Raw genomic sequence first — 27,349 nt, forward strand, 5'->3', positions numbered from 1 at the left:
TAGCTCTGGTAGCAGGGTAATACTGGACCCAGAGAATCAGCTGGGAAGCAAGACTTCCTCTTCTACTTCTTGGAAGAGTTTATGAAGGATTGTTGTTAATTCATCTTTAAATATTTGACAGAATTCATCAGTGAAGCCATCTTGGTCTGGGTTTTCCTTTTGAGGAAGCTTTTTGATTACTAATTCAATGTCTTATGTCCACGTAGATTTTCAATTTCTTCTTGAATCATTTTAGTAGTTTGTGTCTTTCTACAACCCAGATAATCACGAAGATGTGATCACTCACCTACAGCCAGACATCCTGGAATGCGAAGTCAAGTGGGCCTTAGGAAGAAGCATCACTATGAACAAAGCTAGTGGAGGTGATGGAATTCCAGTTGAGCTATTTCAAGTCCTAAAAATTGATGCTGTGAAAGTGCTGCACTCAATTGCCAGCAAATATGGAAAACTCAGCAGTAGCCACAGGACTGGAAAAGGTCAGTTTTCATTCCAATGCCAAAGAAGGCTCAAAATACTGCAAAATTGCCCTCATCTCACACGCTAGCAAAGTAATGCTCAAAATTTTCCAAGCCAGGCTTCAACAACACGTGAACCGTGAACTTCCAGATGTTCAAGCTAGTTGTAGAAAAGGTAGAGGAACCAGAGGTCAAATTGCCAACATCCGTCGGATCATCGAAAAAGCAAGCAAGTTCCAGAAAAATATCTATTTCTGCTTTATTGACTATGCCAAAGCCTTAGACTATGTGGATCACCACAAACTGTGGAAAAATTCTTCAAGAGGTGGGAATACCAGATCACCTGACCCACTTCCTGAGAAATCTGTACGCAGGTCAGGAAAAAACAGTTAGAACTGGACATGGAACAATAGACTGGTTCCAAATCGGGGAAGGAGTACATCAAGGCAGTACATATTGTCACCCTGCTTATTTAATTTATACGCAGAGTACATCATGAAAATAGCTGGGCTGGATGAGGCACAAGCTGGAATCAAGACTGCAGGGAGAAATATCAATAACCTCAGATATGCAGATGACATCACCCTTATGGCAGAAAGCAAAGAAGAAGTAAAGAGCCTCTTGATGAAAGTGAAAGAGGAGAGTGAAAAAGTTGGCTTTAAAATTCAACATTCAGAAAACTAAGATCATGGCATCTGGTCCCATCACTTCATGGCAAATAGATAGGGAAACAATGGAAACAGTGACAGACTTTACTTTTTTGGGGCTCCAAAATCACTGCAGATGGTGATTGCAGCGATGAAATTAAAAGACACTTGCTCCTTGGAAGAAAAGTTATAACCAACCTATACAGCTTATTAAAAAGCAGAGACATTACTTTGCCAACAAAGGTCCGTCTAGTCAAAGCTATGGTTTTTTCAATAGTCATGTACGGATGTGAGAGTTGGATTATAAAAGAAAGCTGAACGCTGAAGAATTGACGCTTTTGAACTGTGGTGTTAGAGAAGACTCTTGAGAGTCCCTTGGACTGTAAGGAGATCTAACCAGTTCATCCTAAAGGAAATCAGTCCTGAATGATTTGGAAGGACTGATTCATTGGAAGGACTGATGCTGAAGCTGAAATGCCAATACTTTGGCCCCCTGATGTGAAGAACTGACTCACTGGAAAATACCCTGATGCTGGAAAAGACTGAAGGTGGGAGAAGGGGACGACAGAGGATGAGACAGTTGAATGGCATCACCGACTCAATGGACACGAGTTTGAGTGAACTCCAGGAGTTGATGATAGACAGAGAGGCCTGGCGTGCTGCAGTCCATGGAGTCGCAAAGAGTCGGACACGACTGAGTGACTAAACTGAACTGAGGAATATATATATATATCCATTTCATCTCCTTTAAGTAATTTATCATTTGAATAACAGACTTCCTTTGTGGCTCAGCTGGTAAAGAATCCACCTGCAATGCCAGAGACCTGGGTTTGATCCCTGGGTTGGGAAGATCCCCTGGAGAAGGGAAAGGCTACCCACTCTAGTATTCTGGCCTGGAGAATTCCATGGACTGTATAGTCCATGGGGTCGCAAAGAGTCGGACACGACTGAATGACTTTCACTCACTATCTAAATAACTTATTCATAGCACTCTCATAATCTCTCTTATTTTTATAAGACAGCATTGATGTCCCCTCTTTCGGTACTAAATCTATTTACTTCTAGATTAAGAAATTGGAAAAGTAGAAACCTGAGAAAAGTACAAGACTGAGTCTTCTTCTTCAATATCTTGTTCTAGCTACAGAGTCTTCCCTGGTGGCTCAGATGGTAAAGCATCTGCCTGCAATGTGGGAGACCACCTGGGTTCGATCCCTGGGTTGGGAAGATCTCCTGGAGAAGCAAACGGCAACCCACTCCAGTACTCTTGCCTGGAGAATCCCACGGACGGAGGAGCCTGGTAGGCTACAGTCCATGGGGTCACAAAGAGTCCGACATGACTGAGCAACTTCACTTTCACGTTGACTAATAACCAACTTCTAATTTCATTGATTTCCTCTATCATTGTTCTAGTCTCAATTTTCATTTATTTCTGCTCTAGTCTTCTTTACTTCCTCCCTTTCCCTGCTTTGAGATTAGTTTGCTCTTCTTTTTCTAGTTTCTTAAGATGAAAGGTTAGATCATTGATTTGAGATTTTTCTTCTTTTTAATATAGGTGTTTATACATATAAATTTCCCTCTAAGGACTGCTTTAGCTGCACCCATGAGTTTGGTATGTTGTGTTTTTGCTTTCATTTGTCTGAAAATACTTTATTTCCCTGTCATTTCTTCTTTGATCCACTAGTTATTGAAGAGTATGTTACTCGGTTTTTTCAAATTTTGAATTTCTCAGATTTCCTTCTTTTACTTACTTCCAATTTCATTCCATTGTGGCCAAAGAACTTATTTTGCATTTCAATCCTTTTAAATTTGTTGAAGCCTGTTTAGTGGCTTAATTTATTTATAGAAAATGTTTTCATGTGTACTGGAGAAGAATATGAAGCCTGAAGTATTCTATAGATATCTATTAAATCTGTTTTTGATTTATAGTATTGTTCACATCTCATATCTGCCTGTTGACCATCTGCCTAGCTGTTCTACCCATTATTGAAAGTATTATGTCTCTGACTATTATCGTTGGATTTTCTACTTCTCCCTTAACTTCCATCATTTTTTGCTTCCTGTATTTTGCTGCTGCTGCTGCTGCTGCTGCTAAGTCACTTCAGTCATGTCTGACTCTGTGTGACACCATAGACGGCAGCCCACCAGGCTCCCCCATCCCTGGGATTCTCCAGGCAAGAACACTGGAGTCGGTTGCCATTTCCTTCTCCAGTGCATGAAAGCGAAAAGTGAAAGTGAAGTCGCTCAGTCGTGTCCAACCCTTAGCGACCCCATGGACTGCAGCCCACCAGGCTCCTCTGTCCATGGGATTTTCCAGGCAAGAGTACTGGCATGGGTCACCATTTCCTTCTCTGTCCTGTATTTTGAGGCTCTGCTAAGTGTATATGTTTGTAAGTATATGTCTTCCTGATGGATTGACCCCTTTATCATTATAAAATATCCTTTTTCTTTAGTAATTTTTATCATGAAGTCTATTTACATATAGCCACTCCAGCTCTCTTGTGGGTATTGCTCGCATCATTTATCTTTTTCTACCCTTTACTTTCAACCTATTAATGTTTGTATCTTTCAATCTAAAGTAATTCTCTAATAAATAGCATGTAGATGGATCATCATTGAAATTTTACACAATAAAAAGTTTTAAATATATAAGGCCAAAATACATAGAAAAACATACCATCTTCTGATATTAAGGCAGCTATAATATTATAAAGACAAAATATTCAAGAATTATATTTTTTGAAAAAAACAGTAATAAAGGAAAAGTTGACCCACCCAGATATCATAACAAAGTATTAAAATGTTACAGCTAATATATTAACAGTATTTGCAGAAGAACAGACAATTACTTTGGTAGAAAAGAGTAGAATCCAGAAAAAGACCGATGTTCATATACATGTATGTATATACACATATGTGTATAATTTTAAAGCAATGGTTAAAGCAATGGTTAAAGATGGATTATTCAGTGAAAGGTATCTGGACAAGGACCTCCATTAGGAAGAAAATAAAATAGGATTATCCCTCACACTCAGAACTAAATCCAGTTGCATTACATGAAACTAAAAATTGCTATAAATGGAACATATCCTATAATAATGGGAATGGGAACACTTTTCTAGGCAATCCATGAAAGCCAGTTTTTAAATATCTGTATAATAAAAGACATCATACACACAGTTAACACAAATTTAGTTAATGTAACAGAGCCTGTAGCTTGAAAGACACAGTAAAAGAGTGAATTCACTTCCAAGTCCACCACTTGAAAGTCCACCATTAAGAAAGTCAATTTAACTTCTCAAAATATCCAGTTTGGCATCTTTTTAAACACTTTAAAAACAAAAATTATAATTCCCCATCATAATATATTTTAACATTAAATGAGATGGTAGTTGTAAAAACATACTAGAGTATGAGATCTGGCAGGTTATAAGAGCTTGTTCTTCCTTATTTCAACTTAAGCTGATACTACATTAAATGAAGAATTAGAAGCTGCAATAAGGAATAGCTGGATTCCTATATTTTGGTTCATGACAGAACTACTTTAAAACACGATTCTACCATTTCTGAAATAAGAACACATTTTGCTTCATCTCTTGCCCACTATATTTTCCATGTGTAAATTACCAATTATTAAGAGTGTATTTGTTCTAAATATGGAAGGATAAGTAGCACATCAGTCAAGACTGGCACTTGCTTAATAGCAAAACAGAATGTGCACCTGCACACACACATGTGTGATGTCTTTCACACATTAAAACCTTTCACCCTAAAACATCTTTTTAAGATTTTTGTCCTAAGTTACTGATCAAGCATCATATCTGAAACAGAATCCAACAAAAAATCTTCAGAATGGTGCAAAATAAACACTGTTAAGGATAAACAATAAATGTTCCATATAAAGATGCAACATTTTCATATTTGGGCAATAAATTAGAGCGAATCTTCCACAATTCAAAGCTTCCCATGTAGCTCAGTCAGTAAAGCATCTGCCTGCAATGCAGGAGACCTGGGTTCAATTCCTGGGTCGGGAAGCTCCCCTGGAGAAGGGAATGGCGATCCACTCCAGTGGACTGCCCGGAGAATCCCATGGACATAGGAACCTGGCAGGCCACAGTTCACTGGATATCGAGAGTCAGACACAGCTTAGCGCTATCTTTCTTTCTTTCCACAATTCAAAAACCACTAATTAATTCGACTCTTTATTTCAAACAAAATATTCACTTCCTGAGTGAACCATATGTTTATATAAAGAAAAAGCACAATTCTTATAAAATTTTTATAAAATTTTAAAGCACACTTACACATACAATTTAGGACAGACCCAAACAAGTTCAAAGTTCTTCAACAAACAGTCAAAATGGTTAATTTCCACTTTATTTTTTTGACATACTTTTAAAAAGTATACTTAATTAAATGCATCCACTTTCCTGTAGATTTTAAATGAAAAAGATTCTGACCTTTAGAGTGGCTTTTAAAAAACTAAGAGAACCCAAAATTACACAAAGAAATGTGCCTTCCAATCTAAAAACAAAACAAAATGTTCACAGGAATGTAAAATGTAACCACAGACTTTATTCAAATTACTAAAAACAATGTTGCAACTTCAATATCCTTCTCTCCCTATTTCAACCAGTTTTCCTCCTGTTTTCCTTATCAATTTAACAGGGAAATTAACGTGTTGTTTTTTTTTTTTTTTTGGAAATTAACGTTTAAAGCTTGACCACTGGTGAAAATTTTCTTCAGCAGGCGCTGCCATTTACATTGATTCTACAACATTCAAGACAGTTATGTCCACATACCAGACTTAAATGCCACAAATTCATTTGTGAAAGATAATAAAAATAGGAATTAGTTTTAAAACAGCACAACAGATCAGAACACTACAAGGAATAAATAGTACAGCTGCCCTGCTGTCAAAAAAGCCCAACCGTCACAAATTTTCTGATACAAATACTTCAAAATATCAAAGTACAAAATGCTCTTGAAAATTTCTCTTATACATAAGCATAGAATAAAGACCTCTGAAATATTATTTTCAAATGCTATAGAAACCTACACAGTAATGGAGTTATAACTAGGAATATATATGATGAGACTTTTATTTCCTGGCAAATCTGATCTAGTCTCACAAACATATACAATATATTAGAGTTCTGTGAATCTTGGTTTCTCTTCCCAATTTGCAGTCAAGAGTAAATGGAATACTGGAAACAACTCTTGAAAATCCCTAATGTCTTAATTAATACAGAATAGATATTATACTAAAGCTTAACAAACGCTTACTACAATACTCCATACAACTTAATCAGTATCTTTTCCTCTTACTTTACATTCAATTACTCTTTTATTTCAAAAACAAAGACAGAACATGGTTTATGACCAAAAGCAGTACCTAGAAGCATTCCCAAATAACTTTTCTCAACTTTTTTTTTTAAATGAAACTTAAAATGCAAAACAAACTGAGCACAAAGTCACATTCCTTAGACCAAAAAATATATATATATATATTGTGACTACATCATTACTCAGTAACAGCTGGGTCACATTAATAAAAATTCCACCAAAAAATAGAACTTTTTAAGGTACACTTTAAAAATTACTTCTTTTGCCACACAGTCCTGAAATCTAACTTGCAAAGCTGTCCTAAAGTATCCATTTGTACCTCCTGAGTCTGTCTAATCACGCAAAACATCAAGTTTTAAAAACTAACACCAGTAACATCCTTCTCTCCACCCCACCATGTGTACCTTTTTACAAGCAATAGCCCTAAGTTCCAAATAAAATTAACATCAAAAAATAAACAAAAACCAAAGGACACTGTCTTAGAAGTAGGAGTTAATCATTAAGTTTTACAATACTTTTCTTTGCTTTTCACTGGGGTAAAAAAAAAAAAAAAAGTGTGGGGGGCGGGGACAAATCAAATTAACATTGATAAAGATGAGAACAGTTCGTTCCAAGGCAGAGGATGCAGGAATTTACAACCCAGGCTTGCCCTAAAGATCAGCGGGCATCAATGCTCAGGAGACGCTTTCAAGACATGTCACTGTTCTAACGGAAGTTTTGAAGGCCTTATTTTTAAGGCCCAAGGACAGCCTTATAAATGCAGTGTAAAATACAACCTAGCAAAACCCCATTCTTCAAAACAATTCAAGAGTTTTCTAAGATGCCCCTAACCGAAAGAGCTTGGGCTCTGGACACCCTCAGGGTAGCCGGCTCTCCAGGGAGGGAGGCCAGCCCATGTAAATCGGACTGCCACCAAGTCAGTTTATGTGACAGATCCACTGGGAGCATCCGACGGTGACCGGGGCCCTCCTGGGCCGACGCTGCTGGAAGAGGAACAGAAATGCAATCTTCAGGGCCCTCCTACTTCCGTTCTCAAAACAGAAATGCACTGTTTCTCCTAGTCCTCACCCCTCAGCCCGGTACTCTCGACAGCGGTGCCCCCTTCAAAGAGCTTAGGTGGAAAGCAAAGCCTAAGAGTCCAGGACCACAGTGGATAGAATAAGGCTGGTCAAACACTCCCACCCCCGACTCCCGTACAAATCAACCGCCAGCGCCTTCCTAGAAGCCCCCCTGGCCGGGGACAAGCCAGCGGCAGAAATCGATGTTCCAGTTCGCCCCCCAGTCCTTCTTCCTAGGGGTAGGGGGAGCGGAAAAGCGCGAAGAGGAACTAAGTGAACTGCAGGAGGGTGCCCTGCAAGCTCCCTCAAAGAGGGGCTGGTGTGGGGGTGGAAACGAAGAAGGAGCGGAAGGAAGGGGAAAGGACGAGCGGCCAGAGGAAGGGGAGAGCGCGCGCCCGCAAAGGGCACGAGTCTTCGGGGACGCGGCTGCACCCCAGTTCCTTGAAACGGGTGCGCCCAGCTTCTTGGGCGCTCCGCCCTGAGCAGAGGCCGAGGAAGGGGCAAAAGGAGGCGACGTGCCCCTCCTGGCCCAGCCTCGCCCCTCACGAAGGGCTGGTCGGGGCTGTCGAGCCCTCTCTGGGTGAGAGCCACAGCAACGGCCGCACGCCCCGTCGGAGGGCGCGGACTGCGGGGCCCCCCGCGCGCTCCGCTGGCCGGCTTTCACGCCCCCACCGCCGGAGGAGCCAGCTCCGGGTGACGCCGGCCCGGAGACGGGCGGCTGCGCCGGTTACCTGAAACGGGGCGAGTCTTTCAGACACTCCTCGAAATCCACCGTCATCTTCATCCTGCCTCCGCCTCGCCTCGCAGGGGACACTGGAAGAGCCGAGGGAGCCGCGGGAGCGGCTGAGCTGGGGACGCAGACGGCTACGGCGGGCGCACGGCCGCGACTAGCGCTGCGCGGAGCTGCGGAGGGCGAGTCGTCCGCTGGTCATAGCAGCCCCGAAGACCGTGGCGGCAGCGACTGCTAGTCAGGCCCCAGTCCGGCCCCTCTTCCTCCCGCCCCCAGTAGAGCGCCTGCCTCGGGGAAACGGCCCAGGACTGACAGCCTCAGCCAGCCAGCCACAAACCCAGCGGCCAATGGGAGGGGCTTTCGGCCGCACCGCCTGCGGGCGCTCGGGCAACGCGCCTGAGCGACGGTAGAGCGAGCCAATAAACAGCGCGACCGTGGGAGCCGCCTTGCCACAAGCATTCCCGAAGGCCAACCAGGATGCACGGGCGTCGTTAGGCGGGACGCATTGGTTGCTGGGAGGCCTGCAGCTGAGGCTCCTTGGGAAGGAAGTCACGTGGCTGCGGGCCGCGCTTCCCCTAGAGCCCCCCTCCTCCTCGCCTGCTTCTCCAGCCCCGCCCTGCTGAGCTGCCAACGCGGAGGAGCCGCCGCCTGCAGGTCTAAGGAAGAAGAGTTGATTTTGACGGTAGCTCTGGCAGAAATCTGAAAAGGTTGAGTCGAGATTATAAAAGGAAGAGATAGGCTTAGCCACCTCTTCCTTTCAGTTTACAGAAACTGAGGCCAGGAAAGGAGCGCGGATAACTTTAATGATACAGTCTAATGATACAGTCCATCTTTCACTTACTGGCTTCATCACTTAACGATTTGAAAGTATCTCCCATGTTTATATTTTCATATAACCAGAGACTGCTTTCTGAAGGAGCTGGCATTCGGGGTGGGCATGGAAAGATCAGAAGGATTTAGACAGGTATGTAAGGCAGGGCTTTCTGTGTAGAGGAACCGCTTTCAAAACCACAGAAGACATTCCTCCTTACTGACGCCTTTCTCTCAGTAGCCTTTGCCAGTTTTAAGATGAGAGAGTTCTAAGAATACAGGCTCATTTACTCCAATTTGCAACACCTACCCCCTGATACACGACTTTTCTAGGAGCCGCTGTAAGATATTCATCATCTGATCCTTATAATAACCCCCAGTCCCATACTTCTGATTCTTAGATTCCATGGATTCAGCAGTTCAGTCGCTCAGTTGTCTCCAACTTTTTGCGACCCCATGGACAGTAGCATGCCAGGCCTTCCTGCCCGTCACGAACTCTGGAAGCCTGCTCAAACTCATGTCCATCCAGTCAGTGATGCTATCCAACCATCTCATCCTCTGTCGTCCCCTTCTCCTCCTGCCTTCAATCTTGCCCAGCATCAGGGTCTTTTCCAATGAGTCAGTTCTTTGCATCATGTGGCCAAAATACTGAAACGTCAGCATCTGTCCTTCCAAAGAATATTCAGGACTGATTTCCTTTAGGATTGACTAATTTGATGTCCTTGCAGTCCAAGGGACTCTCAAGAGCCTTCTCCAACACCACAGTCCAAAAGCATCAGTTCTTCCGCATTCAGCTTTCTTTATGGTCCAACTCTTACATCCATACATGACTACTGGAAAAACCATAGCTTTGACTAGATGGAACTTTGGAGGCAAAGTAATGTGCCATGGATTCATGGCATGTAAGTAAAAAGTACCATGGCTACACTGTATTTAAGTATATACTTTTAAACCCAACCTAAAAATCATATCTGTGAAAATGCACAGGGAAGCTGTTAGAACAGCATCATGGTTCTGGAGGTAAGCTGGATTTGCCTCATTAAATGTTTGGTGTCCTCAGGCACTTCAGTTAGTCAAGACAATCTCTTCTAGATTTGTAACCATTATGTCAAATTTAGAGAGTTGGCCATTTCTATAATTGTATTCCTGATGCAGGGCAACTCATCTGTTTGTACAACATGTCAATGCTTCAACACCAATGTAACCTTTTGGAAGACACCTTTCTCACTGCAAAATGAAGATAACACCACTGATCTGATAGCGTTGTCTTGAGGCTGTCCAAAGGCATTTAACACAGTGCCACATTGTAATCATTCAGTAAATGTTGCCTATTATCATAATTGTACCACTTTCATCTTCAGTACCATAATCAGAGGTTAAGTTTACGTCTTCTCACTTCCCCTGCCTAAAGTCTTATATAACCCTTTGACCATCTGTTTAAGTATAGCATGATGGCATACTGGTTTTCATAACTTAGTTATATCTTGATCTCTTTATCACCTTTAGAAATTAACAGCATACTTTTGAGATGTTTCAAAGAATATATCAGTGTTATATATGTTTCTTATTTATAAGCTTGGTTTCTTTTTTTTAAATTACATTGCACATGCCTAGAATCTACACAGCTTCTCTTAATAACTAGAAACTATTGACAGTTAAATGTTTGGTGCCCTCAGGCACTTCAGTCAGGACAATCTCTTCTAGATTTGTAACCATTATGTCAAATTTAGAGAGTTGGCCGTTTCTACAATAATTGTATTCCTGATGCATGACAACTCATCTGTATGTATAACGTCTATGCTTCAACACCAGTGTAACCTTTTGGAAGACACTTAACATGACACTTTGAGATTCAAATTAAACTGCATAGCACAATCAATGCAAATAATTCAACTAAGCTTATTATAAAATGAACATCTTTCTGTGGATAGCTAAATTTGCATATACCCAGTTAGTGATGGTTCCAAATTGGGAAAGGAGTACATCAAGGCTGCATATTGTCACCCTGCTTATTTAACTTATACGCAGAGTACATCATGCGAAATGTACAAGCTGGAATCACTGGGAGAAATATCAATAACCTCAGATATGCAGCTGACACCACCCTTATGGCCAAAAGCAAAGAAGAACTAAAGAGCCTCTTGATGAAAATGAAAGAGGAGAGTGAAAAAGTTGGCTTAAAACTCAACATTCAGAAAACTAAGATCATGGCATCCGGTCCAGTCCCATAACTTCGTGGCAAATAGATGGGGAAACAATGGAAACAGAGACTTTTTTTTTTTTTTTGGCTCCAAAATCACTGCAGATGGTGACTGCAGCCATGAAACTAAAGATGCTTGCTCCTTGGAAGAAAAGCTATGACCAACCTAGACAGCATATTAAAAAGCAAAGACGTTGCTTTGCCGACAAAAGTCCATCTAGTCAAAGTTATGGTTTTTCCAGTAGTCATGTATGGATGTGAGAGTTGGACTGTAAAGAAGGCTGAGTGCCAAAGAATTGAGGCTTTGAACTGTGGTGTTGAAGAAAACTCTTGAGAGTCCCTTGGACTGCAAGGAGATCAAACCAGTCTATTCTAATGAAAATCAGTCCTGAATATTCATTGGAAGGACTGATGCTGAAGCTGAAACTCCAATACTGTGGCACCTGATGTGAAGAATTGACTCACTGGAAAAGACACTGATGCTGGGCAAGATTGAAGGCAGGAGAAGAAGGGGACGACAGAGGATGAGATGGTCGGATGGCATCACTGACTCTATGGACATGAGTTTGAGGAAGCTGCAGGAGTTGGTGATGGACAGGGAAGCCTGGTGTGCTATATAGTCCATGGGATCACAAAGAGTCAGACACGACCGAGTGACTGAACTGAACTGAGTTAGTGATAACACTGTCACAATTCTTCTTTGCCCTATAAAGCAAGCATTTTGGGGTGTCAATTGTAAGATATATCCTAAATCAAGAATATTAAAAGTGAGATAGGGTATAAACACTGAATGCTAGAACAGAAGAAATACAATATTATTTTTCTTATAATAATGGAAACCAAGGCCCCAGGATATAAAAATAATTTGCAGGTGACTCAGGCCCCATGATGCCCACCAACTGCAAACTGCCCACTCTCCCTTTAGAACTCAGCCTTTGCAGTTGTGGTTCTGTCTGCCTGTGAAGCACTTCCTTTTCATCTCTTCTTTAAAGTGCAGCTCATATGCCACCTCTTTCAGGAAGCCTTCTATTTGCCAAAATACAGACCACTCTTTTTAACACAGTGAAAGTCAGTTTCCAGGCCCAGTTAGAGGATATAAATGATCAAAACTTAAATTTCTTTCAATTTTCTTCTCCCTGGACTTCCCAGTTCCCTCCTCGGAATCCCCTGGAATCCTGAATACCCATAGCCCTTCCCAGAATGCTTCTGATTTCGTCTGAGAATACTTTTGACTATACTTTTGACTCAAGCAGAGGTTGTTCAGTCCTCCTTCTCTGATCCTTCTGGGCCAGAATACATAATCACCAAGAGTCTAACTCTTGACAGGAACTTATAATTTATATTCCACCTTCATGAAAGAATTTCTTCTCCTTTGAGGCTAATATCATCTAACTAAACCACTCTTACTTTCTTCACTGCTGTTGCCCACCAATTTCCTAGTAACTCCCTTCATTAGTCTGGCTAATTGCATTGCAAATTATTTCAAGAAAATGGAGTTATGATGAAGGTAACCATGAGCAGCTATTGAAACTGGGAAGCCCAGAAACCCAGGCATCTCTGAGCACTGGTTCCCCTCTCCTTAGCAGCTGTATCCTCTCTCTTTCTCGCCTACTCCCCAACGCCCACCAGTTTCCTCTTTGTTCTCTTAGAGATTCTGTTCGCCTGTGAACCTGGCTTGTATATAAGCCCTTATTGCTACTTGTTCCTTCAACAGGTTGGTTGTCAGATGGCTATAGGGGCCAACAGATCATGTAAATGAATGAAGCTGACCAGGTGTAAGCATATGGAGTGGGGGAGGCCACGGTGAAGGGGAAAGCATGTGCCCTGGTGTTCTATGTAGCTTCAGTCAGTTTTTGCCATTTTCAGATTTTCACATTTTACAAGAGAAACCAAAGAGATTTCAATATAAAACATTCCAATCCTCAAACGCAGGCAACACGTTCAAAATATTAGAAAACATTTCACAAGTCCTAAAAATGTTTCAGGATCACTGTACAACATCTGCTAAATATTTCTTGACAATTCTTGATGTATCCTTTCAACCTATGCTCCTGGAGCTTATCATTTTAATCTGTTTTCCAATTTCCAGATCCCAGGAGAAAATCCGATTAACCCAGTTCATCTTTTCATGACAGGTCACACAGGTCCCTAGCAAGCTGATAGAAAGGCAGGATAACTCAACTGAATCACTTGTACAGGAATGGGGTCAGGATGGGGGATGTGGTAGAGCTGACTGCTAGACAAGGCAATTTCCCTAAAAGAATGTGTTGATGACTGGGTCTCATAAAATACAGCTAATAAACGCTCATCTAAGACTTTGGCCTCTGACTCACAGTGTTCCACCCCAACTCCTACCCTCAGCTAAGGTGATTTCAACATTCACTCATTCCTTCTTCATTCAATAATATCCATTGAGTGTACTCTGGCCAAACCCTGTGGTAGGCACTGAGGTTTACAGGTAAAATAAACAAGTGTCTCCTGTCTAGAGCTGTCAGACCAGAGTGGGGAACATGTGATAAGTTGTAGGCCAGGAGCACGCACGAGGGGTTACTCAACTCTGATGGTCATTTCTCCTGGGGAAGAAAATAAGGTTTCTTATACCTTATCAGTAGGTCTGAGATTATATCACTGTATTCAGTAGTTCAAGACTTGAACACTACATTCTAAAGAGTTTCATCTGTCTTTGTACCATTTATCTGCTGCCATATCTCTGGCACACTGATGCAATGACTCTTCCCAAACTGCCACTCAAGCTGTGGCCCACCCCTCCATGATCTGTAGATAATTTTGCCTTCAAGGTAAACAGGAATCATTACGTAGGAATACCCTTTCCAGAACTGCCCCACATACTCATCTGCATTCCCATCTTGCTTACTTCTTACCCACCTGTCTCAGAGGAAAGTGTATCTCTTCCTTGTGCTCTGACCCTCCTCACCCTTCCCAGTCTCCTCTTATCCTCACCCTTTCTCTCCACTGAAAGAAATAGAAGCATACATCCTCTGTATCCAAAAAGATCAGTTTTCTTGTAAGAGAAACTATTTGAGTAAGGCAAAAGTAAAGAGCTCATGATAAAATGGGATGATTTCACCTGGAATGGGGATGGCAGGCTTTCCATGGACCTTGGGAAGTAGTTGCAATCAGGCCCTGTAAAGCCTGGATGCTCCCTCTGTAAATAAGATACACATAGCAGTGCCCGACAATGTCTGATTCATCCAGGCTGTATAACGGAATTCCCTTTAGACCTGTTCTGTTTGTTTGTTTTAATGTAGACATGTGGGCCCTACTTATTAAATCAGTTTTTCCAGAGGTGAGCTGGGGTTTAAGTCCCCCAGATGATTCTGATGCACAACCTTCATAATTGAAACTCAATAAATGTTACCTATTGCTCATTTTGTAACCACAGGACCTACCACAGTCCCTGTTGGGTCTGTACTTCAGTACAGTCTGCACCCTCTGCTGTTCTTCTTCCTTCCACCCTCTTCCCATCTTCCCGTCTTTATTACATAGTAAGAAGACTTACTCTCTGCCCAGCTACAAGCCCTATAGATCCAAAACACCAAAGATTCTAAGCATTTGCTTCCTAACTTCTTGATTTGACTATGGTCTATTTCATAACCACCACATTTAATTCAGCCTCAGATCCTGTTAACTTTTTCTTGCTCTTGAATCTCTGCCCACCTTCCAATCAACGCTACAACCTTGGTTCCAGCCTTCAATATCCCTTCCCAGAATTATTTTAAATAAGATAACTGGACTCCTTGCTCATTGTAGGCTGAATTGTGTTCCTGTGAAGTTTATATGTTGAAGCTCTGTCTCCAGTACGTCAGAATGTGACCGAATTGGAGATAGGGCGTTTAGGAAGTTAAATGCACTCATAAGGGTGGGGCCCTCACTTAGTGTGACTGATGTCCTTACAAGAAGAGGAAGAGGCACCAGGGACATAGACACACAGAGAAAAGGCCAAGCAAGGACACAAGGAGAAGACACCTGTGGGCAAGGCAAAGAGAGAGGCCTCAGGATATACCTGCCAACGCCTTGATTTTGGACTTCCAGACTCCAGAACTGTGAGAAAACAACTTCTGTGGTTTCGGGCACCTAGCCTGTGGTATTTTGTTATGGCAGCCCTAGCAAACTAATACAGTCACTCTGTCTTTGAATGGCTCTGGGTATCTGGGGAATCCTCCACTTAGCAGAGCCAACATGCCACCATCAAAGCCAGAAAATGAACATTGGGGTACACGTGTCTCTTTCCCTTCTGGTTTCCTCAGTGTGTATGCCCAGCAGTGGGATTGCTGGATCATAAGGCAATTCTATTTCCAGTTTTTTAAGGAATCTCTACACTGTTCTCCATAGTGGCTGTACTAGTTTGCATTCCCACCAACAGTGTAAGAGGGTTCCCTTTTCTCCACACCCTCTCCAGCATTTATTATTTGTAGACTTTTGGATCGCAGCCATTCTGACTGGTGTGAAATGGTACCTCATAGTGGTTTTGATTTGCATTTCTCTGATAATGAGTGATGTTGAGCATCTTTTCATGTGTTTGTTAGCCATCTGTATGTCTTCTTTGGAGAAATGTCTATTTAGTTCTTTGGCCCATTTTTTGATTGGGTCATTTATTTTTCTGGAGTTGAGCTGTAGGAGTTGCTTGTATATTTTTGAGATTAGTTGTTTGTCAGTTGCTTCATTTGCTATTATTTTCTCCCATTCTGAAGGCTATCTTTTCACCTTGTTAATAGTTTCCTTTGATGTGCAGAAGCTTTTAAGGTTAATTAGGTCCCATTTGTTTATTTTTTATTTTATTTCCAATATTCTGGGAGGTGGGTCATAGAGGATCCTGCTGTGATGTATGTCAGAGAGTGTTTTGCCTATGTTCTCCTCTAGGAGTTTTATAGTTTCTGGTCTTACATTTAGATCTTTAATCCATTTTATTTTTGTGTATGGTGTTAGAAAGTGGTCTAGTTTCATTCTTTTACAAGTGGTTGACCAGATTTCCCAGCACCACTTGTTAAAGATTGTCTTTAATCCATTGTATATTCTTGCCTCCTTTGTCAAAGATAAGGTGTCCATATGTGCGTGGATTTATCTCTGGGCTTTCTATTTTGTTCCATTGATCTATATTTCTGTCTTTGTGCCAGTACCATACTGTCTTGATAACTGTGGCTTTGTAGTAGAGCCTGAAGTCAGGTAGGTTGATTCCTCCAGTTCCATTCTTCTTTCTCAAGATGGCTTTGGCTATTCGAGGTTTTTTGTTTTTCCATACAAATTGTGAAATTATTTGTTCTAGCTCTGTGAAGAATACTGTTGGTAGCTTGATAGGGATTGCGTTGAATCTATAAATTGCTTTGGGTAGTATACTCATTTTCACTATATTGATTCTTCCAATCCATGAACATGGTATATTTCTCCATCTATTAGTGTCCTCTTTGATTTCTTTCACCAGTGTTTTATAGTTTTCTATATATAGGTCTTTAGTTTCTTTAGGTAGATATATTCCTAAGTATTTTATTCTTTCCGTTGCAATGGTGAATGGAATTGTTTCCTTAATTTCTCTGTTTTCTCATTATTAGCGTATAGGAATGCAAGGGATTTCTGTGTGTTGATTTTATATCCTGCAACTTTACTATAGTCATTGATTATTTCTAGTAATTTTCTGGTGGAATCTTTAGGGTTTTCTATGTAGAGGATCACGTGTACCCCAATGTTCATCGCAGCACTGTTTATAATAGCCAGGACATGGAAGCAACCTAGATGTCCATCAGCAGATGAATGGATAAGAAAGCTATGGTACATATACACAATGGAGTATTACTCAGCCATTAAAAAGAATACATTTGAATCAATTCTAATGAGGTGGATGAAACTGGAGCCTATTATACAGAGTGAAGTAAGCCAGAAGGAAAAACATAAATACAGTATACTAACGCATATATATGGAATTTAGAAAGATGGTAACAATAACCTGGTGTATGAGACAGCAAAAGTGACACTGATGTATAGAACAGTCTTATGGACTCTGTGGGAGAGGGAGAGGGTGGGAAGATTTGGGAGAGCGACATTGAAACATGTAGAATATCATGTAAGAAACGAGTTGCCAGTCCAGGTTCGATGCACGATACTGGATGCTTGGGGCTGGTGCACTGGGACGACCCAGAGGGATGGTGTGGGGAGGGAGGAGGGAGGAGGGTTCAGGATGGGGAACACATGTATGCCTGTGGCGGATTCATTTTGATATTTGGCAAAACTAATACAATTATGTAAAGTTTAAAAAAAAAAAAGCCAGAAGATGGCTGCCATTCTCTTTCTCAGCCCTCCTCACATAGAAGAGGAGGGACTGTGACCTAGGTTGAGCCAGTGAGAAACATCCACCCCAGACTTGGCCTCAAGTCATAGACAGAAGAGGAACCTAAAAATACTGTCCTGCCTAGCTCCTTTGCTTCATAATTGAAGAAATGGAGGCACAGCGAGAGTAATCTGTGTACTTATCAGACCTCATGGGGATTCCATGCCAGAGCCCAGGCTCAGCACACTGCTTCCTGTTTCTCCTAAAAGCCCTGGCACCAAGTCCAGCTCCACTGCTATTGGTCATCCAGCCCCTGAACACAGTCAGGGCCCAGTCAGCAAGGACGAAAGAGGGCACTGATATCTGCCACTGAGGCAAAGGATCAATGTGACTAACCCTGACAAATAAAAAATAAAAAGAAGGAAAAGACCAAGAATGGTCATATTTTTAAGAATGGAAGTAACACAAATGGACAAAAAAAAATTACTGAATTCAGAAATCAAATGCATGCAAATTAGAAGGATATACCTTTTTCCTCCCCTTTCAGATGGTAAAGATAGGAAAGATTGTCTTAGAAAACAACCCATTAAAGTGTAAACCTCCCAAGAGCAAAGACTTCTGTTTTGCTCGCCATTGTATCCCTATTGTGTGGCACAGAGCCTGGCAGATAGTCAGGGCCATTCAATATTTAATATTCAGTAAGTGACCAGTACACCTGTGAGAGATGGGCTTTCCTTATTGCACAAGGAGGCGGGAAAATCCAAGCCCTGCAGGCTTCCCTCTGCCACACAACACATTAGAAAGTACGTGTTCTTTAAAGAAGTATAACTGGCTATGCCACACAGTTCTGAAAGCTCTGGTTCATGGAAAGATAAACTACCTTCAAAAAGGAAAACAGGAAACACGTATAAGGAGGAAAAAATTAAGTAAACATTGGTGAGACTGTGTGTATAGAGGTTCTCCTACACTGTAGAGGCACAGAATGTATCTGAAGGATCATTTCACAACAGTTATCACAGTGCTTGCTGTGAAATTAAGAGACGGTTGCTCCTTAGAAGAAAAGCTTTCACAAACCTAGACAGCATATTAAAAAGCAGAGACATTACTTTGCCAACAAAGGTTCATATAAAGCTATGGTTTTTCCAGTAATCATGTATGGCCTGAAAGTTGGACCATAAAGAAGGTTGAACACCAAAGAATTGAGGCTTTGAACTGTGGTGTTGGAGAAGACTCTTGAGAGTCCCTTGGACTGCAAGGAGATCAAATCAGTCAATCCTAAAGGAAATCATCCCTGAATAATCCATTGTAAGGACTGATGCTGATGCTGAAGCTGAAGCTCCAATATTTTGGCTACCTGATGTGAAGAGCTGACTCATTGTAAAAGACCCTGATGTTGGGAAATACTGAAAGCAGGAGGAGAAGGGGATGACAGAGGATGAGATGGTTGGATGGCATCACTTACTCAATGGACATGAATTTGAGCAAGCTCTGGGAGTTGGTGATGGACAGGGAAGCCTGGTGTGCTGCAGTCCATGGGGTCGCAAAGAATTGGACAAGACCGAGCAGCTGAACAACAACAATCACAGTACTAAATATGTTTATCTTTTAAATTTATCTTAAGAAAAGGATAGGAGATAGGTTCATATGCATGTTTGTTGAAATGTTATTTCTGGAGAAAAAAAGAGAAATGTCCTAAATTTTTACTAATAGTTAGGTTAAATAAATTATATCCATGCAGTAGAATTCTTCAAAATTTTAAGTCATTCTTGGGGAAAAAACAGAGAAGGAAATAAATCCAATATTAGCAATGATTATTTGTTTTGGTTTATTCCTTTATGTTTTATCGCTTTTCTTTGTAAACATATATATTACTTTTATAATTGGAAAAAAGTATTCAGATTTATTATTCCATGAAAAATGAATCCTAAAGGGTTTAAATTTTACCTATTTGCTCTATTTTAATCACTTATATCCTGCATGTCTCTTAAATTAAGAAAATAATAAGATTTTAAAATGAAAAAAATTTTTAAATGAAAACTATGGGGAAGAGAATATAAAGTTGTACTAAGAACGTAGGCTCCTTTTCTTTTTTTGACAAGGTTAAAAATAAAACACACTGTTATGTTGTTCCAATTAACAGAGGAAAGAACTCATACCAGTAAGTCAGGAAAGATAAACATTTCCCTGAGTTCCAAGAGAAATTTAAGCTTAATTTCTGTTCCTATTACCTGTTAGCCAACTAATGTATAACCCTGAACCCTCTCTTTAGTGCTGAATTCATGCCTTTACAAGTGCTTACACATGAGGATGTGGTATTATAACAAGGACATTTTGGTACTTCTTTTAATGGCCTCAAAACACCTACTCTCTTTTCTTTACTTTTGTTATTTTAAAGAAAGTTTAGTATCTCCAAATAGGAAAATAAAGCTTTAATACAAATACTAGAGGACTTTGGTTTTGTTACTATCATTTATGACTTAAATACTTTGAACATTTGCATATGTGCAAAGGGGTATGGCAGTGAAAAGCAGGTCTCCTTCCTGCTGCCATTGATGCTAGGGGCACTCACGTCTTGGGCTTCACTGATTCTTTCTGTACCTACCAATGGCCACCCATGACCTTCAGAAGAACACTTACAGCTTTTCATCCGAATGTCTGTCTTTTGCCTTTAACTGCCTCTTGGCAGAAGTGCTAAGGAAGTAGAAAGTGACCAAGTAAATTTATCTTCTTCCTTCATGTGCTAAAGTTATACTGATAGGTAAAACCAAGCTATTTCCATGACTGAAATTAAAAATTTTTTTTCAGCTTTTATCAACAGTAGGAATAGAGCCAAATATGTCCCTTTCTAGAAAAGATAAGAAGCTACATATCTCATTTCTTAATCTCTCCTAAGGACAAGGAGGCTTGTTGCTGTTGATGTTGCTTAAAAAAAGTAGAAGAGGAGGGAAGAGCTGATGAATTTTACCTATTTATCAGTTCCTTTGAAGACACTGTCCTATATGAAGGTACAGATCTAATTACAAGGGAAGTATTCTTGTTTAAAAGGTGATGTTAACATTACTAACAGCCTTTGCACCAAAACAAATGCTTATTCAAATGCTATAAATCTGAAACTACACATCCAGATGTGTGGGCTCTGGGAAGGATGATGTGGGACTTCCATGGCAGTCCAGTGGTTAAGACTCTGAACTCCCAATGTAGGTGGCATGGGTTTGAGCCCTAGTTGGGGAACTAAAACCCCACATGCCTCACCACACAGCCAAAGAAAAAAATTTTTTAATTTAAATTACTTAATTAAAAAAGATGCTTCAAGTTAGTAAAATACCAAGTGAAAGTGAAAGTCGCTTAGTCATGTCCGACTCTTTGCAACCCCACAGACTATACAGTCCATGGAATTCTCCAGGCCAGAATATTGGAATGGGCAGCCTTTCCCTTCTCCAGTGGATCTTCCCAACCCAGGGATCAAAACAAGGTCTCCCACATTGCAGGCAGATTCTTTACCAGCTGAGCCACAAGGGAACCCTAAAATATCAAGAACAAGGAATAAACTGTTAGAGAAGTAGCAGTGCCCAGGAGTACAAGAGTTAACCACCCTATCCTCACCTGGGGCCTCAAAGCCTCCTGTAATGCTCTTCAACGAACTGTGGTTTCTACAGGATTGGTCACAACATATCTACACTCCACATTTGCAAGAATGTGGAGCTTACATTCTTGTCGGAAAATGTAATTAATGAAGCAACATGAAACAATAAAAAAATAGTACATCATTGCTGAATCTTGATGTATACCAAAAAGGTACATGTAGTCCATGGGGTCGCTAAGAGTTGGACACAACTGAGCAACTTCACTTTAACTTTTCACTTTCATGCATTGGAGAAGGAAAATGGCAACCCACTCCAGTGCTCTTGCCTGGAGAACCCCAGGGATGGGGGAGCCTGGTGGGCTGCCATCTATGGGGTCGCACAGAGTTGGACATGACTGAAGCGACTTAGCAGCAGCAGCAGCAGCTAGCTACACTCAAAGAATAGAAATTGTCTAACACCTCTTGTACCAGCCACCACGGCTCCTGTTCCTCACAGTTCTGACTCCAGCTTTCTTAACCTCTGTCAGAGAATTAGAAGACATGTTAGAGCAAAACTAATGGGTGGGCTAGCATCAGTGGCATGCTGCCACTGACCAAAGGGGTGTGTATCACCACTGGCATGATTGCTACATACATATAATTAGCCAGAGTCAGCCCTCCCTTCCACCCATGACACAGCTGATCTGCCAGGCAACTTCTGGCAAAGAAGTTCCACAGAGATGATCATCAGGCATGCAGAGTCCCCCCAGTCTTCTGATGGACATACCAGCCCTCACTGTCCTCCTCAGCTGATTCCATAATTAGCAGCTGAAAGGGGCCTGGGTGGGCAAGGGCACTGCCACAGAGTTGTCGGCAGCTTGTAGACTGACTCTTGACGGCAGCAGAGGTGGGTGGCACTATGGAGATAAGCAATTCACACTTCCCCGTCCTTCCTCCCACTCCCAAACTTGGAAACACAAGGTACTTTAGGATCTGAAATCAGCCTCCCACAGCTGCTCTGCTCTGGCTTATGCTTTGCCAACTGCTTCCTTGGGTTGTCCCTTTTGACTCACTAGAGGTCACAGCAAGACATTTGGCCACATAACCAAACAGGGAGGACCTCCTATATCAGGAGTCACGATCTTTAAGGGCCATGAAAGTGAAAGTGAAGCCGCTCAGTCGTGTCCGATTCTTTGTGATCCCGTGGACTGTAGCCTACCAGGCTCCTCTGTCCATGGGATTTTCCAGGCAAGAATACTGGAGTGGGTTGCCATACACTCCTCCAGGAGATCTTTCCAACTCAGGGATCAAACCCAAGTCTTCTACACTACAGGCAGATTCTTTACTGCTGAGCTACCGGGGAAGCTTCTTGAAGAGGCAAAAAATTCCATGTGCTATTTCATTTAGAACCATCTAGCTCATTTTTAATTGGGCACATAGTAAACATTGGCTTCCCTAGTGCCTCAGATGTAAAGAATCTGCCTACGATGCAGGAGGCCTGGATTTGATTCCTGGATCGGGAAGATCCGCTGGAGAAGGGAATGGCAACCTACTCCAGTATTCTTGCTTGGAGAATCCCATGGACAGAGAAGCCTGGCAGGCTACAGTCCACAGGGTCTCAAAGAGTCAAACACGACTGAATGACTAACACAACGTATAGAAAACATTTCTGCAAATAAGAGTATAGTCAGGCTCCGTATCATTCCTCTTCCTCTATTTTTAATAGAGGAAGTAATGTACAGTTTTAAAGCCAGTAATGTACAGTTCTGTGACTATTCTTCTGTTAACTTGTCTCCCTGACCACAGCCAGGAAAGGTTATCCACTTTTAAGCAGTCATGTGATTAGTTTTGGACCACTTGAATGATCTAGAATAATCTCTGCATTTCAAGGTCCTTCATCATATCTGCAAAGTCCCTTGGTGATATGAGGTAGCATATTCATAGGTTTCAGGAATTAGAACATGGACATCTTTGAGGGGGGTGGGTATCATTCTGCCTACAACAAATGCCATGATCTGATTTAGGTTTTACCAGAATGACCCTGGGTGCCCTGTGGGGAATAAACTGTAACAAGGATGGAGGCAGGGAGACCAAGTAGGAGGCTAATAGAGTAACCCAGGTGAGAGAGGATCAAGGATTGGGTGTCAGCAGTAGAGTTGTGAGATGTGGTCTAATTCTGGATGTTTTGTTCAGGTAGAGGTGCCGTGATTTGCTGATGGATTAGATGTGGGCTATGAGAGGAGGGTATCAAGGATAACTCCAAGGATGACACTCCCCCCACCCTCTTAGAGTACTTGACATATGTTGTGTTTATTTGTTTAACTATCTTCCCTGTAAGACTGAAAGTTCTAAGGGAGAAGGGCTCAAATCTCGCTTGTTCGATATTATATTCTCACATCAAGGAATGCACAGAACATAGTGATACAGCTCATAACTGCTATTTATTGAGCCATTGTTATGTGTCAGGCACTTAACATAATCTCATTTAATCATCAGAACAGCCTTATGAGGTAGGTACTATTATTATCCTCATTTACTCAATGAGGAAACTGAGGCCCAGAGAGATGAAATGACTTCTACCAGTAAATACAAGTTTGCATATTAAGTCACTTCAGCCCTGTTGGGCTCTTTGCTACCCCATGGACTGTAGCTTGCCAGATTCCTCTATCCATGGGATTTCCAGGCAAGAATACTGGAGTGGGTAGACATTTCCTTCTCCAGAGGATCTTTGTGACCCAGGGATTGAACCTGCATCTCCTGCATTGCAGAAAGATTCTTTACCATCTCAGCCACTAGGGCTGAGCTTGTAAATACATGCGTGGACCTCAAATCCATATTGAATAAATGAAATAACTCTTTCAAGTTAAGCAAACATTTGGGTTTAGCTAAATATTCTAACCACATATGGAGTGGGAGAGAAAAGGACACAGATTTACAAATGTTTCAAAGTTTTAGCTGAAGAAAAGTCATGTCAAGAAACAACAAGTGTTAGTGTCAATAATTTAAGAATTCTCAAACTATAGTCCATCTTGCTGTGGTTTAGCTATTGTGATGACTTACACAGACAGTAATTCCAGAAATGCTTTATAGCCAATCTGGAGGCAGAGAAGAGAAAAACAGATGACATCAGGCAGACCATAGGGGCACAGTGAAAAATGTCCAGACCTGAGATGAAGAGGGAGGGATTTCAGTCTCGCCTTAGTCCCATCCACTCATTAGCCAATGCACTTAAGGTATTTATTTCATCTTTCTGAGACCATCTCAACTATAAAAAGGATATATTTTCTGCCTTACTACCCCATAGACTCTTGGGATAAACTAAATTTATTCATTCAGTAACTACAAAGCACCTACTGTGTGTCTGGCATTGCTCTAGATCCCAGCAACATGTCATGAACAAAAGAGACAAAATCCTTTCCCTCATGGGGTTTGCATTGTAGTGGAAATGAGGATTGAGAAATATAAGAACAAATAAGTAGATAGTGCCATGAAGAAAAATAAACTAGGACAGGGATTATAGAATGATCAGGGAGGAGGTAACACCAGACAGAGACTTGAAGAAAAAGAAAGCTAGACAGTTTGTTTTCTATAACTACAATTCTACCTTTTCCACAGTATCATAAATTGAATCATGTACTATGTAGCTTTTTCTTTTTTTGGCTGCACCACAAGGCATGTGGCACTTCCCCAATCAGGGAGTGTGAACCCATGCTCCCTGTAGTGGAAGTACAGATTCTTAACCACTGGACCGACAGGGAAGTCCAGAAAACTAGACAGTGAGCTGCGGGAAGGGCAGTCCAGCCACAGGGAACAGAATTTGTTCAGTTCCTGAGGTTAGAATGAATTTGGGATTCATATCCAAGGAATAGCCAGAAGTGAGCAAAGTAGAATAGTAATAGATAATACTGGAGAGGTAGGCAAGGGCCAGGTCATGCATAGCTCTGCAGGACATGGCAGAGAGCTGGGATTTTATTATGCATGTGGTAAGAAGATAATGAAAGCAAAGCTATGCAAACAGCAACACAAATAGTAGATAATGGAGGTATAACATGGACTTGGGCAGCAATATGGCACATCTGTTAGGAACAGCATGGGCTCTAGAGGCTGCCTGGGTTGGAATCTTGGATGCACAACTTACTGTGTGTAGCCTGGGACAGCTTGCTTCATTTCTCAGTGCCTCAATTTCCTCACTTGTAAAATAGTAGTGGTAATAGTTGTTTCTGTTGTTCAGTTGCTAGGTCGTGCCTGACTCTTTGTGACCCCCATGGACTTTACCACACAAGGCTCCTCTGTCCTTCACTATCTTCCAGAGTTCGCTCAAATTCATGTCCATTCAATCAGTGATGCTATCTAACTATCTCATCCTCTGCTGTCCTCTCCTTTTGCCTTCAATCTTTTCCAGAATCAGGGTCTTTTCCACTAAAGTGCTCAATAAATGTTAACAATTATTACCCTCAGTTACCAAATTGTACTCAACATTCAAAAAACTAAGATCACAGCATCCGGTCCCATCACTTCACAGCAAATAGATGGGGAAACAATGGAAACAATGAGAGACTATTTTTTTGGACTCCAAAATCACTGTAGATGCTGACTGCAGCCATGAAATTAAAAGACGCTTGCTCCTTAGAAGAAAAGCTATGACCAACCTAGACAGCATATTAAAAAGCAGAGACATTACTTTGCCAACAAAGGTCTGCCTAGTCAAAGCTATGGTTTTTCTAGTGGTCATATATGGATGTGAGAGTTGGACTATAAAGGAAGCTAAGCGCCGAAGAATTTATGCTTTTGAACTGTGGTGTTGGAGAAGACTCCTGAGAATCCCTTGGACTGCAGGAGATCCAACCAGTCCATTTTAAAGGAAATCAACCCTGAATATTCACTGGAAGGACTGATGCTGAAGCTGAAACTCTAATACTTTGGCCACCTGATGTGAAGAACTGACACAATGGAAAAGATCCTGATGCTAGGAAAGATTGAAGGCAGGAGGAGAAGGGGACGACAGAGGATGAGATGGTTGAATGGCATCACTGACTTGATGGATATGAGTCTGAGCAATCTCTGGGAATTGATGATGGACAGGGAAGCCTGGCATGCTGTAGTCCATGGGGTCACAAAGAGTCAGACATGGCTGAGCGACTGAACTGAACTGAACCGAACCGTTATACAACCAATTGAGCTCATTAAGGTAGACTTTACTAACTCAGAATCTGCAAGTTTTTTTAAAACATAAAAATTTACATATAAATGAAAAATATTTTTAAACAGAAAAACTAAATCTATATTTCTTCTATATAAAGAATTTGGGGCTTTCCTGGTGGTCCAGTGGTTAAGAATCTGCCTGTCAAAGCAGGGGACACAGGTTTGATCTCTGGTCCAGGAAAATTCCACATGCCCCAGAACAACTAAGCCCGAGCACCAAAACTATTGAGCCCTGTGCTCTAGAGCCCCTGAACCGAAACTACTGAGCCTATGCACTGCAACTACCAAAGTCCGAGAACCTAGAGACTGTGCTCCACAGTAAGAGAAGCCACTGCAAGAAGAAGCCTGCACAATGCAACAAAGAGTGACCCCACCTGTCGCAACTAGAGAAAACCAGTGCATAGCAATGAAGATCCAGCACAGCAAAAAAAAAAAAAATGTAATTCTTAAAAAATAAAGAATTCAAACAATAAATGAAATTAGCCTCCTCCGATGTTCTGAATATGCTTAGGTTTGACTAAGTGCACTGAAGATTTTTATCTGCCTATGGTTCCTTCCTCTGGGAGACCAGCCCTCCCTCTTCCCCAGTGACTCTTCTTGGTCCATGTAGCCCTGATGAGGAGTTAAGATGAGAGCCAGGTTTGCCCGGAGTTCTACATCTGCAGTCGACCAGCTCCACTCTTGCCCCCTCTCTCCAATATACATAGACAGTGACTGTTCCAAGAAGAAGCACAGGATCCAGACTGGGCCAAGTCAGAATCCTCCTTGGAATTCGTGCACAGGGTGTTCTCTCTCTAGCATCTCAAGTCTCTAAGGATGATGTAGATCAGGAAGCAGCAGCCAACTCTACCATCAGGTGGAGAGAATGAAGCCAGCACAGAGAGAAGCAGAGTCAAAAGGTGGAGACAGCCCTGTCAAGAATGCAGGCACAACTAAAGTCAGACCTATCTACCCCTGCAACTTTACAGTTCTGTGAGCCATAAATTCCCATTTTGCTTGAGGATTTGGTTTCGTTGCACCAAATGACTTGATATACATACCTTCTATGAAAGATGCTCTCTG

General features: G+C 41.6%; 1 protein-coding gene across 4 annotated transcripts in view; it reads right to left on the reverse strand.

The window, feature by feature from the left end:
• Window positions 1–8,543, reverse strand: part of ACAP2 (ArfGAP with coiled-coil, ankyrin repeat and PH domains 2) — a 176,261-nt gene extending 167,718 nt beyond the window's left edge. For all 4 annotated transcript variants that reach the window (XM_086399294.1, XM_086399275.1, XM_086399284.1 and 1 more), the window contains exon 1: window positions 8,235–8,543. In XM_086399294.1, the coding sequence (XP_086255420.1) occupies window positions 8,235–8,287 (53 nt within the window). In that variant the 5' untranslated portion in view covers window positions 8,288–8,543. The remainder of the gene's footprint in view (window positions 1–8,234) is intronic.
• Window positions 8,544–27,349: the final 18,806 nt, after the last annotated feature.

This window comes from Bos grunniens, chromosome 1 (assembly GCF_055505025.1).
Source record: "Bos grunniens cultivar Pamir isolate PY7600 chromosome 1, Bosgru_T2T1.0, whole genome shotgun sequence".
NCBI lineage: Eukaryota > Metazoa > Chordata > Mammalia > Artiodactyla > Bovidae > Bos > Bos grunniens.